Raw genomic sequence first — 14297 nt, forward strand, 5'->3', positions numbered from 1 at the left:
GCTGAATGCAAAATCGCTACCAATTTTTCTATAATAATGTTTTTCACTTGTAGCAGACCTGCTGAGTAGCAACTACTGGTTGTTGGAACTATAAATAACATACAGCAAATAAAATATTTTAAGCAACAAGATATTGATTTAGTTACTGAAAGTAATCGGAAATGAAGAAGTACTCTTGTATATCCATGTTAAAATGATTAAACCTTCTTAGATTCAGCTGTTGATCTCAATTTTGTTCTGCTTCAAACAGAATCCTCTAGCACAAACTGAAATTTATTACTGAAAAAATAATTTAAAAGTTACCAACTAGCAGTGAAATAACTTGGCTATTTGTGCCATGAAATTTCTATAGAACAAATATGTTCTCATGAGGAGTTTCATTGTATGCCACATGGCAAGGTCAGAATAGCGTATTATAAAAATCTCAACTTCAACTATACTGTATATGAGCTTGCTAACATTAAACCATAATCTTTACGAGCAAAAGCAGCTTTACAAGAAGTCACAACCAGTTTGTTGCTGGCATAATCTGACTCAGTTTTGCTGATACCAACAGCATCATGTAAAATATTTTGTTCTCCAAGTATTATAAAAGAAAGATCAACATACTAATACTGTACCTTCCAAAACATGAGCCCAGGAAGTTCCACTATCGAACCAGATGTCTAGGACATCCTGTCCCTTGACATAATCCAAAACATCGTGACCACCACCAGCCTATTGGAAAAACAATTATTAAAAAATGCAAATAGAATACTCCATATCATCAGTGTTTTTCAAAGCTAGAAATAAAATATATTTCATTTCTAGACCAGTTTTGTATAGGTTCTGCTACCAACTTTGTGAGGAAAAAATAATTCAGATAATTTTTCACAATTGTTCGCAGATAATTACTGATGAAAAACCCAAACAGAACAAGAAAAAATTACAAAAAAAGAAAAGAGATGGCAGAGTAACACTGCAGTTTGTTAGCTTACAAACACAAATGTAAAAGGAACAATATAAAGATAGGAAGAACTAAATACAAATTTAGATTTATTTTCATTACAAAGACTCAATATATACTTGCACTCATAATTTAGTTATGTAGGATGTTATTTTCCTCCTGACCTAACAGGAGGAGGTTGGAGATCTCAGCCCAGAATTAATGGCACAAATTGGATTCTTGTCACATTTAGGTATCATTTTCTGAATATTCCTTTCACAGGATACATTCTCATAAAGGCAGAGGACTGAAAAGGATCATGAGAATATACAAAGGTTTTATATTCTCATCACTGAACCATCTCTCAAGCACTTTCCGTATTTAAGTAAAAAAATTACCTTTGCTACAGCCTCTTTTGATAATAGTTGTTCAATAGGAAGGGTCCACCATGCATCTGTTCCTTGCTGCTCCACTATTTTGATGACATCTGTGATTGTTTCACTGTTTAGCAGAGAAAAAAGGATTTATGAATTGATGATTTAACCATATCTTTCTACAAGTATCCCAGATCCAACGCAGTGAGATATACTGGGAAAGAGATTAAGCTATTTAAACCTCTGAGTTTTCCAGCTTCTAATCCAGGCAAGTCTCCAGAGACTTTCTGCCTGTATTAGAAAAGATTTCCAACTTCGGTCTTCCAAGAAACCAGCTGCAGGGTTATGTAAAAGCCTGGACATAGAGAAACCCAGATGCATCTGAACAGCTTTTTCTGTAAATACTCAGTAACTGGGCACTTGGAAAAGATGCCAGCAGCTTGAATATGACTTGAATATACATATTTTTTTTTTAATAAGAAGCTGAGCTACATCACTACAGCATTTAGTGGACTCTTACACACAGTTTAAACGTGAAAACCTATGTTCTCCAAGAAGATGTAAACCAAGTTATTATGTAATAACACCAGATGAGGCACGACAGTGAGAAGAAAACATGATTTTACTGTTGATTGTGAACATAAAATGGCTATGTCAGAGCAACAGTTTTGTATTAATCTATCATAGTCTTTTCAAAGTAAATCCAAGTAGAACATCCCAGAACATTTTATAGAGAGAAGGCACACTAACCAGCAACACTCACAAAATGACAGCCAGCTGGCATACCAGTGCCATTCTTGCCCTTTCAGACTTGAATGGATCTCATTCACTTTCCAGTTCAATGATTATGGGACACCATTTATGGCTTCGTAATGTATCTGCTAACATTTATCTTGGTAAAACAACATTTAGGAGCTCCATTTCTGACTGGTATCTTTTCCTTTCAGAAATATTTGCACAGAGGCCTATTTGCCTATACTTCCAGTTGTGAAGTGTTACTTCTCAAAGATAAATGCAAACAACAAATCCAGCCCTAGTAAATTTCCCCGAGGCTAGCCAATAACTATCCCTTGCTTTCTTCTGGCTAAATCTCCAAATTCAGAGAGCTCTCAGGAAAAAAAAAAAAAAAAAAAAGGCAGCTTTATGACAGCAGAAATCAGTTTGTTAGATATTCTGAGCTTTAAGGAGTTACAGTCCAAAGCACCACCACTCAGACATACGAACTGATTTTTGGGTGGTCCTGTGTAGAGCCAGGAGTTGGACTCAGTGAGCCTTGTGGATTCCTTCTGACTCTGGATATTCTACAATTCAGTTTTCTGACTTGCAACTATTAATTTAACCCAGAGTTCCACAGAAGGTTTTTTTTTTTTTTTAAAAAAAAAAGGGGGTACTGACAAATGAGGGATTCCAAAGAAAATAACCCCTGAAACCCCCCTTTGGTTCATTTTGGAGAGCAAAAGCCTAGATGTGCCAAAGCTGCTCTAAATCTACATTCAGTTTGGTAGCTCTCTGATTCCTTCAGCTTCAAAGCAAGCAAACTAACTAACAACAGAGTCTTAAGGAAGACTGACGGTTATTCATTAGCATGAGAAGATCTGTCACAAAATTCAGTACATTTCTATACGGTGCCTGTTCTTCAGAACATATATAGGCTGGTGATCTACATTGGTAGTGTCTGAATTAAAATTTTGTAAGTCTTTTGGAGGGGAACTGTGAAATACGCAATAATGTTTGCTGCTGGCAAGGCTGTTTTGGAGTTGCAATTGCTAGTATATTCTATTATTGCTAGTATATTCTATCCAATATTCTATTGGGTGAACATTTCACTTTGATCATTTCACTGTGAACATTTCACTTTGATCAAGATAAGCTGTATGACAGCATTTGTTAAAAAAGTATCTCTAATCAAGACTGTTCTTTATTTGAAAGAATATATAATATATATAAAATGTATAGGTACAGAGACATACATGTACTTTTAACATGCATCAGATCCTTTCAGATCTCATAGGAAATGCTCACTGTCCTGCAGCAATGAGAGGAAAAGATAATATTTAAATTAAGTACTGACTACCTAACTCTCATATAGAGTGAAAATAACCATTTTTTTTCTAATTCCGCTTCGCTAGACATCTCTCTTCAGTGGAGGAGATTATGGTCTATCACAAATATTTGAGGAAATTAATTGCGGGGGGGGCAACACAGGGACAGAAGCACTATGATAGTGCAAACCATATTGCCCGTAGTAAGCATGAACTGCTCTTCTCATCAGACGCAGGGGGAACAACAAGAAGGAAGTAAAACCTCGCTGTCAGTCTCCCTTGGGAAACCATTATAAAAAACTGTCTTCATTTACCGTAAGTGTAGCAGCCAACACCACACTACAACTATCTACCATTGTACATACACCATTTCTACAAAACATAATATGAACTAACCTTTCACCAAGTGTATCATTATGTGATGCAAAAGTTTATAGTATTAATTTATGAAATTATTTCAAAGACATTTTCATGACACAGATGTGACTAGCAGGTATGATTCTGCTATAGATTAAAGTTCCCAGACAACTAAGAGGTCCAATTTGTGTTATGAATCACTTACAAGAAATAAGGAGCCCATGACTGTTAGGTCAACTTATTATTGATCAATATTCCCAAAATTATATCACTTTATCAAATCAAGTAATAAATACTTTGGCAGTGCATTCTCTCCATTATGTTCAGTTTTCCTACAGAAAATGAGTAAACATGAACCATCATCCAATCAAACATTTTAAAGAGAAGATAGTTAAGACTTCGAGGATATAATTTCATGAAACCTTTTCCTCCTACATTTACAAAAATCCAAGACAAACAAAAGCCCCACCCTATTACTTTCATTTTTCCCAGGATCCATACAATTAGCCATGACCACAAGAGAAAGAAATAACTATATAGAAGATATCTATATTGTAAGAGAAAGATTTTTGCAGAGTACTTTTATTCAAGGTGCAAGTGAAAACCACCTTCCTCAAATAACTACTCATCACTTTATAATCTGTGGGCTTCAACGTGAGCATGATAATTCACAGAGTTAGCAATAAACACCATTGTAAAACTTTGCCCTGTATTCATACACCGTATCTGGAAGAACTTGCATTACGTGTCACTTGCTATGTTTTTAACACCGAAACCCCTACGGCAATTCACGCTACCACGACACCAGCCAATCACTCTGAAGTCTGATATTGATTATGCTGAACACTTATTTAATGTGTTAACAGAAATTAGACAGCATTAAGATATAGCCAGGAGGAGAAGAATACAGTTCCTGATGTTCTCTCGACCTCTTTTCCAACGACAGTAAAGAAGACAAGTTACCTTCCTTTTTTTAATACGAATCTTGATATTTCAGCTGTAAGTATTTATGTTACGGTAAGTCGCTATTGCTTATGAGTGACTGAAATGTTTTAATATTTTAAAAAGCAAATTAGACTGCAAGGTAGATATATATCAAAACCATTTTTTTTCATATATCAGAAATTTAAGTTACTTGCTAATTAGAGTCACAGAGAAGGGGACGAGTTCTCAGGCATTTGAATAACCTTTGTAATACTTATCTGCAAAATTGGTATTATTGTTATAAATATCTGAACAGCGAATTTTAAAATAAGTTAATGCACGAGATAAAAATAAAGTATGTATCTCTCATTTATTGCCTGGTCTGAGCTACTACTGGAAATACAGATCTCTAGTTTTACTTCCGGATCTCTTTCTCTCCTTTTTCATAAGTTACACAATTTTCTAGAATCAGAACATTTTCCTCAAGAAAGCTATCAAACATCACGTTCATTTGTGCATTTATTCTATTTAAAGTCCTTTTCTCCCCTTGTGCAGAAAAATTGCAGACTTGTGCCTTTATATTTCATAATTCTTACCACAAATTGCAATCATGAAAAAATATTCTTTTCCCTCTTTTATAGCTTTTTTTATTTTATTTTATACTGTTTTTTAATTCCTGTTTGCAATGTGATGAGGTACACTCTATATGTAATGAATCTAACCTTCAGCAGAAAATTAAATTTATAACTTCAGACAACAGTATCATACACTCAAATCTCTTTAAGGGCTATATGGGGCCACAGCAGCAAATGGGAAGACTCGTATGGAGATCAAACCTGTTGCATATAATCTTATTTGTAATATTAAAATCTAGCTCTTAGCTTTCACATTAGAAAGAATATTTTTCAGTTACCAAAAATCCTGTCTGTTAGAGACCAGCAGTTGCATTTTAAAAGAGAAGTTTCCTGCAGAAATGAATATGGTCTGACTTACAGAAGGAAATCCAGCAATTTATTTTAGGGATTTTTTTTAAGTCTTTTTTTTTTTTTTTTTTTTTTTACAGGTGATACATAGATAGGATGACTCAAGACAGACCACTGGTGCTCTCACATGTAACAGCAACTCCATGTGGACTACACTGACTTCCAGTGGAGATGCTGTTACTTTTGATAGCCACTCAAAGACTGCGGAGCAGATGCTACTGGAAGCATATTTATCCAGCATTCAAGATAAGAAAACAGCTTGTGTTTTGAATTGTAAGTTATTTATTGTTGTTTTAATTATATTTGTTTGTACAATTTACATATGAAACTTCTCAAGTGTTGGAAATATGTCAGCAGCTTATTCTCAGAAATGATAATGGAAATGCAACAAAATATTTAGGCTTATTTGTGTATTTCAGTAAGAACTGGTGCCCAGGAAAATGACCTATGAATTGACAGACTGCTTTCAAAATTTGCCTGTCATTTCTGTAGGCCAATATTCTGCGCGCTTTTCCTACTCTGGCCGCAGAAGTCTGCTGTGGCTAACTTTACATATTTAACAAGTATTCTACGCTTTTTCTTTGAAAATTTCACCTTGACTGTAAAATATTTTAGAATTACAGAGTACTGATTATACATGAGCACCAGAAGCTGTCAGTTGAATGAAATAAATCTAAACTTTTCAAGTATATTGGATAAGTCTCTTTGTTTTTCCCCTTGATCAATGCCCATCAAACATGCCATACCATCCCTCTGTTCAGTCACCAACAAATGCAACCTCTAGCCCAGTACCTACACACAAAGTCTGTCACATCAAAACGCTCTGACAGGCACATATACAACTCCAACAATACTCACACATAGCTCAAACACTTACAGAAAATATCTTTTTTAAAAGCCACTGGGGGACACCTCTAACATCTGCGGGAGTTATTGCTTCATGGTGCCCTTCATGTTTGACTGAGAACTGCTAAAGTGTATTTCACTATACTCTTAGTATGTTGCAAAAGTGCATATTTAGCAATTTTAAGCAATTACAAGGAACACATCAAGCCTACTCTGCAGATAGACTACAATAAATATTCCTCAGAAGTTGTAACGTTTGATGTGAACATATACTTTCTTTTAAAATATAGTAACAATTTTTGCAGGTAAAATGATTTTACACCCCACAGAGCCTCCATTCATTTATTTCCTGATGTGCCTCAGTGTTACTCAAGTACCATAAACGACTACAGTTATTGTAGTCATTTCTCACAGTTATTGCCTGCTGTGAGAGAGGCAAAGTACATATCTGTGCACCTAACACACCCTATCACGCCAGGTGAAGCTTAGGACTAACTGCTTAAAGTCCATTCTCTGCTTCCTACACCCCAAGCCTTACTATTCACTATACTTACATTCTCTATCCAGCCTCTGAAAAACAAGTTTGGCTCTTTGCAGTATATTTATTCAACACAATAATAATAAAAAAGTTCTGGAACACAATTTAAGTTCTGTTATCTTACTATCTGTAATGAATTTCCACAAAAAAAATCTGGGGTTAAGATGTATACAGTGGAGTTACACTAGCATATATTAAGACACAAGACAATTATGGAATAAAAAAAAAGAATGTAGAACTCCAATGACCTCTTAATGAATATTCACAGTTGAATACTCCTCTGCTCCCAAAATGGGTACAAGCAGCACCCTATTATGCCTTAAGAGACAAAAAGGATTGTATTTGGTTGAGGTTTCTTGTTTCCATAGCTGGATTTTTTCTACATTACACTGCCTGGCATTCCCAAAATGCAATGTTTTCAGTAACTGGCTACTATTAACTTAACCAGAAGATGGCAGAATAATGCTAGCATCTGAAGCATTAGACCTACCTACCAACTCACACAGCCAAAGGTCACTCACATTTATTGAGGCTGTCTCTTCAAAAACACTCTCATTTTACTTTGAAACAAAGTATAGTTATTTATTTTGCAACTGACTTGGTTATTCCTCTTCAGATTTCTCAGTGTGAGTTACTGAATTTCAATAGCTGACGAGCTGAAAAGTTATTTTGACAAAATATCTATGTTATTCAATTCATAGTGCTAAGATTACAGTTATAATCTACATCTATAATCTATATCTATAATCTAGCTATAACTTGCATTTTATTCCTTGCTTAAATGTAAAAGCCAGTGACTAATGCCATGTCACTTAGCTCGAAGATGGGAGATGAAAGTGGCAATTACTATCAAGAGGACTCTTCAGATAACTTAAGTACCTAAGTAAGTTGATTCCTATCACTTACAAAATCATATTCAGTAATGATTTTTTGATTATTTTAGCTGAATTAGGTGTGTGTATAAACAATTGCAAGTAATAACATATATTTATACTTATATATTTAGAAGTTTCGTAATATTTTATAACTGCAGTACCACAGTGCTCTTTCTTTCATTTTTCAATACATAAAGTTAGATAAATACCTGTTTATCAGGCTTTCTCCCGTGTTCTTCTGATAAAAAACAGGAATTGGAACACCCCAACATCTTTGCCGTGATATACACCAAAACGTCCTTCTATCCAGCATTTCTAGCATCCTGTTCACTGCAGACGTAGGAACAATTTTCACTTTTTTCAGCACTTCCTATAAATTAAGACGGTGAGTTGTTGAACAAGATTCAGCATTCAGACACACTGTGCTTGTGCTATCAATAAAAAAGGTACATGCCTACAGTCCTACTCCCAGTATTGAATAATATGTTCTCAGGCAACTGTCATATTTAATTTACTCCACCACACATTGCTCTTCAGTAACATACTTAGAACACTCTATGTACATGTTCCCAGAGAGCAACCAGTATTTTTTTGCCAGCTCTGTTTCTCTAACAGACACACCCTAACGTGAGTTAGAAGTGGCTTCAGTATCTCTACCGGATGCTTAATAGCTCATTGTGTCTTTGAAATTACATCTTGACACTCACACCCAATCACATTGAGTAACTGTCATTTTTTTTTTCTTTCTAGACAATGACAGACATGGAATGAATGACTCATGCCCTAATTAGAATAAAGTCACAGTTACTGAAGACAGCCCAATGCGCTGGTCAGAATTTTCTGTGCTGATATACATAATTTCATTTAAAAAAAAGAAAGTGCTTTTAAGTAATTAGAAATAAGACCATGGCCAAACGAACAGAGGAGCAAATGAAGACGTATGGCCATGCAAGGCTACTATAATAACAAAGGTAACTTTACTAGTAAAAAAAAAACTATGCTTAAAAGGTATTAGATCAGAAGAGAGTTTAAAAAAAACACTCTTTGGGGGGAAAAGAAATTCAGTAGTTCTTTAAGAATCTTATGCATCCCCTGTAAATGCAACGAACAAACATCTCAGTCATTTTATTTATCCTGAAATGTATCAATACTGACAAAAAAATAAAATGACAGCATTAATCATTTCTACAAATAACTGCCACTTGTAAACTAGGTAGTGTCTGTAAACACTCTAGAAGAACACATTTTGGAGTGACCTACAGCAAGACTTTTCCTGATTCCAAGTGACATCAGCTGCCTTTAAATGTTCCACAAAAAAAACGTAAAACATACCTGTGCTGTAGCTTTTACACTTGCTGTGTTTACAAACCACTGCTTGCTGGCACGAATAATCATTGGTTTTTTGGTTCTCCAGTCATACGGGTAGCTGTGCACGTATTTCTCCTCTTTCAACAAACTCCCAGCTGCTTGAAGCATCTTAATGACTGAGAGAAAAAATGAGTCAAGATACAAGTCAGATTTGACCATAGTGGTCCTGTTACCCTTGATTCATTTCTTTCCACAATTGACACATAATATGAAGTGCCTGTGTCTCATCCATATTCAAAACATATGAATGTATGTTCATATGAACCCTCAAGAACCTGCAGGAATGTAACTGATAATAAAGTAACAAATGGCTAAACATCAAATACTCACCAGCTTCATTTCCTTCTTCGAGTACATTCTTCTTTTGAAGTTCAGGACCTGCTGCTTCAGTAAAATATCCGCTTTCATCCACAAGGCACTCCTAAAAATAAAAATGCTAATCGTATCAATAAAATACTACATGACAATTAATTACTATTTTTGGTATTCAAAACCAAGTTAAGTGCTATCCTAAGTAGCTACTTTTCTGATGAAAAGCAAACTATGTTATATTTAAGTATACTTCAAATCTAACAAACTGCAATTTAGTAGTTTACCAGACAGACAAGTGATTTTGACCTGAGAAGAAACAAGCACCATGATGTTTGCAAAAAATCCGCAACTGTTTTCCAGCAAATCCCTGGTTAGTATTTCAATGATTTTTCAAATTAACAGTTAAACAACAAAAACAAAACAAGAAATAAGAGAATAAACAGGTTTTAGAACATCTCAAGAACCACCTCTTCGAAAACGCAAAAGAGAAGAACATCCTGTGTTTTCATTTCCACCAAACATAAATTGATCATGCATAACCAAACAGCATGCATGTTTAAAAATCACTGGCACACAAGGATACTATGTATTAAAAGAAATTAAGTCCCTTAATTGTAATTTTTTTCTTATTCAAGAATACCCCAAGCTTTACTGAAAAATAACAGTAATTATTAGTAATTATTATAGTAATACCTACATAACTGGTAATTTACTAGTCTGCAAGGTACAGCTTGTACTGACAGAATTGTTGCCTGTGATATCATTAAAATAAAAACAAACACACACAAAAGAAACCAAACACATAGAAACCAAAAAAAAATCAACTTCTATCACTTTCCTGGAATCTTTAATTAGCAGATGGCTGAAAAACTTTATCCTTTTATTGTGATACACACTTTAAGCTTAGTCCTGCATTCCTCTAGGCTGTTAGTGATACACTTATCTGAATGCTTTTAAACATTTTCAAGCTTTATAAACGAAGTTTGACAATAGCTTTATGGGCACGTGATCAACAGTTACAGGAAATCAAGAGCAAAAGCTGAAAAAAGTACCGTGGGTAGCTGATGGTGAGAAGCTACACTGTAGTCTTCCATACCATGAGCTGGGGCTGTATGAACTAATCCTGTTCCTTTTGCCATTGTCACATGATTTGCAGGTAACAGGGGAGATACTCTGCCAGGAATTGTAGGATGAGCACAGGAACCATCTGCCAAATCTGTACCTGGTGTGGAGAAAAAAAATAGAAAAAAGGAGAGAAGAGAGAAATGATTCATGCATTCAGCTTGTCTCATCAGAGAGCAGAAATGGAACAACTGATCAGCAGCTTGCCGATACTCTCATATTTAATACTATTTTATCTTATTTGTGGGTCCCCATCCAAATGCTTTCAAGTAATCTGCATTTTTAATTCTGCAAACTTTTCTTCTCTTTGAAGTAAAAGCTTTTCTTCTACCTGAGACAATGTTCTCAAAAATGACATGGCAAAACACCAGAATAACATGAAAAGTCATAGAAACAGATTTCTCACCTCCTCTAGATACACATATTTCCAGCTTTGCATCACAGACATACGCAAATGAATAAAATTCACAAATGACATATTAAATCCCAACTCAAAACACTGAATCAGAAGTCTGCCTGTTAAGAAGTATTACTGTGCAGTATGTTAGGATACAAACTTAATGGCTTTAGTTCCTTAGTACAGATGACATGCATAGTCTTCATAGTTATGAAGAATGCTTAAGACACCTCTTAACAAAAAGAAACTTAAGAATCTTAAACGGCAACAATGGCTAACAGCACTACCAGTTATGTTGCGCTAGGTATTTTTTTCAATAGTTTTCATAGAATTTAGCCATCAGGCAGTCAGTAAGCATACTTGTAACTAGCTGCTTATTCTCATGGACAAGGGCTGAAAGGCAGACATACTGCAGTCAGTGCAATGAAGATTTTGAGCCTAAACACACTTCCATTCCATGTTTAAATTTTCCAAGTGTGAATCCAGATTTTAAAAAGTACTTCGTATCTGAAATTCTCCATCGTAGATTTCAACACACCAGTACTGAATCTGACAGACTACACTTCATATTGTTTCACAGAAGCATGTTCTCAGAATATAAACAAACATAATAAAACACCAAAACGGAATCAGTTTTCAGTTACCTACAAGATTTCTAAGCAACTTAACATTAACAATATTAAAACCTACCTTTGCACGTTGAAATAACCTCAAACTGTGTATCCAAAATAGCAGCTGTAGATTCAACTCTATCTGCAGCTAGAATGAAGTATTCACCAGTAGTTGCACATTTCACAACTGAATATCTACAACGCAAATATATATTTATGATGATGCTAAATAATTATGAACACCAAAAAAGCTTAAAACTGTTTAAACACTTTCTCTCTAAAAACACAGCATAATGGGTTTTAAGATCTACATATTCAATTCACTCAATGTCAAAATAACTTCAAGACAGAACAACATGAGAAAGAAGAATTAACTAATAATGAAAGAAGAAATTAGTATATTAATAGAGATACAGAACAAAGCTTATAATTGCATCACTTAAAAAAAGAAGTAAGATGCATTAAATAAAACTTAATGTTTGTCCAAAATGTTTTAATTTTATTTTACTGTCAAGTATCGATAAGGAACGACGCAGATCAGTGAACTAAGTTAAAGACGTACGCTGAATCTGGCATGTAACAAACTGCTTGATTCGCCGGCACAGTCCACGGTTGTGTGGTCCAGACTAGCACACTAGCAGGGGATGATCCATCTACAGATGTAAATAAAAAGTGCTTTACTTACAATTATCGTAAAAATAAAAGCACTAAGACTTATAATCTATCCAAGAATCATACCTATCACAGAGGTCAGCTTAGGCGGTGTCTTCAACAGGGGAAATTTTATATAAGCAGAACGACTGACATGCTGCTCATTGTATTCCAGCTCTGCTTCAGCCAAGGCTGTTCTGGGTAGGTATCAAACATACATTAACACACTTGAACATGAAAAGCTGTTGATATCCTTGTTAGAAGTTAAAAGACAAAATAGTAAGTTGATTCTTACTTTGCTGAAGGAGACCAAAACACAGGTTTATAGTCCTGATAAATGAAACCCTAAAGAGGAAAGGGAGGGAAAAAAGAAAGTTAAGAGAATCAAAACTCATAACACAATTCAAAACATACTTCAGCAGAAATTCAGCATACCTTATCATACATCTTGTGGAAGACTCTCAGCTGGTTCGCTTCATACTTTGGATCAAATGTACGGTAGCAGTTCTCCCAGTCTGCCATTATACCCCAACGAATGAAGGCAGATTTCTGTTTCTCAATTGCTCTTTCTGCGAATTTTCTGGCTGAAAGAATTAGTTCCATTAAGTATACGGTTTAATCTAGTAAGGTCAATACGATATCATTTAAAATATGCTATTGGCATTTTTGAGAAGAGCCTGAGCTGAGCATATTGAAACTATGCACTAATTACTGATATGTATTAAATAATTATTAAGGCTCAAAAAATTATGTATTTCAGAGAATTAGTTACATAAAGTACCATAAAGGGTAAAAAGACCTAGAGGAGGCATTTTTTGACTAATATGAGGACGTACAGCACATACGTCTCTAGAAGATAAGCTGCCTTTATAAGGGAGAGGAAAAAACTAAATGTATTTAACCACAAAGACAATTTCTCAAGATGCACTATGAAATAACAGAAAATAAGAATGAAAAAAAACACCTCTGTTGATGCTGATCTAAACTTTTCAATGCAATATGCACATGAAATTGTTAGTCTGTTACATTGCTGCAATTTCATGCTAAAGCAGTTTCAATTGCTCATTGCAAATAGTTTTGAAGCTGAATGTTCATGTCTTCCAGTACATAATGCACCTGAATTTTTTTGGAAGTTTCCATATAATGCAGACCAACTTTCTCTGAAATGATCACCCTTATAGTTCTATAGTATTATTAAAAGCAGAGTCAATAGATACATTCTGAAGTATGATATTGAGCCAAACTGTCCTGACGAAGCCAGTACTCAGTCTGCTTGGCAAATACATACAGTGATCCTCAAAAATGTCACCAATACCTCATAGGAAAAAAAACACAAAATAAAGTATAAAAGCTATATATAAAGAATAAAATTCAAAATATGGTGAGTAGGATGTAGAAATATCTAAGCCAACTCTTTCCAATAAGGATATTGCAAACAGTAGTTTACCTTTTTGCCTAATTTCCATTGGTAAAAGGTTTTCAGCTCCTTTGACTTCTGACAATGCCTTCAACTCAATTGGTAATCCATGACAATCCCATCCTGGAACATAATGTACTTTATAACCTCTCATCATGTAGAAACGATTAGTGATGTCCTTCAAAATCTGAAAAGAGAGAAGGGTCAGTTAGCACTTTAGCTCCCCCATGTGGAAGAGCGACATTATTACTTAAGATGCTAGAATTAAATACAAAAGGCAACGTAATTAATTTACAGTTAACATATTTCTGATTTTTCTTGCCCATCATTTTACATTTTGGAAGAACCTCAAAGGACCTCCCAGCAAAGGAATTCACATTCAGCATAATTGAAAGATGCAGCTTATAAACTTGCAGGACTTTAAGTGAGCAAATCCTACTTGCCCTCATTTTTGAGCAGCATTTAGCTAGACTTAGTTTGCCTAGTACACATTATTTCTTCTTGATATAAATGATCACCTCGCAAGACCTAGGGTTTTCAGAAGTCCAGCCTTTT

General features: G+C 34.8%; 1 protein-coding gene across 1 annotated transcript in view; it reads right to left on the reverse strand.

Annotated features, from left to right (window-relative positions):
* IARS2 (isoleucyl-tRNA synthetase 2, mitochondrial) overlaps positions 1-14297 on the reverse strand; it is a 28879-nt gene that overhangs the window by 13053 nt on the left and 1529 nt on the right. Inside the window, exons 3-14 of the mRNA XM_083829650.1 lie at positions 13773-13929; positions 12761-12909; positions 12621-12670; positions 12413-12522; positions 12237-12327; positions 11754-11869; positions 10597-10766; positions 9563-9653; positions 9197-9348; positions 8074-8234; positions 1324-1426; positions 621-717 (exon numbers count right to left, since the gene is read on the reverse strand). Coding sequence (XP_083685776.1) covers positions 621-717; positions 1324-1426; positions 8074-8234; positions 9197-9348; positions 9563-9653; positions 10597-10766; positions 11754-11869; positions 12237-12327; positions 12413-12522; positions 12621-12670; positions 12761-12909; positions 13773-13929 — 1447 coding nt within the window. The remainder of the gene's footprint in view (positions 1-620; positions 718-1323; positions 1427-8073; positions 8235-9196; positions 9349-9562; positions 9654-10596; positions 10767-11753; positions 11870-12236; positions 12328-12412; positions 12523-12620; positions 12671-12760; positions 12910-13772; positions 13930-14297) is intronic.

The sequence above is a fragment of the Anser anser genome, assembly GCF_964211835.1.
Source record: "Anser anser genome assembly, chromosome: 3".
Taxonomy (NCBI): domain Eukaryota; kingdom Metazoa; phylum Chordata; class Aves; order Anseriformes; family Anatidae; genus Anser; species Anser anser.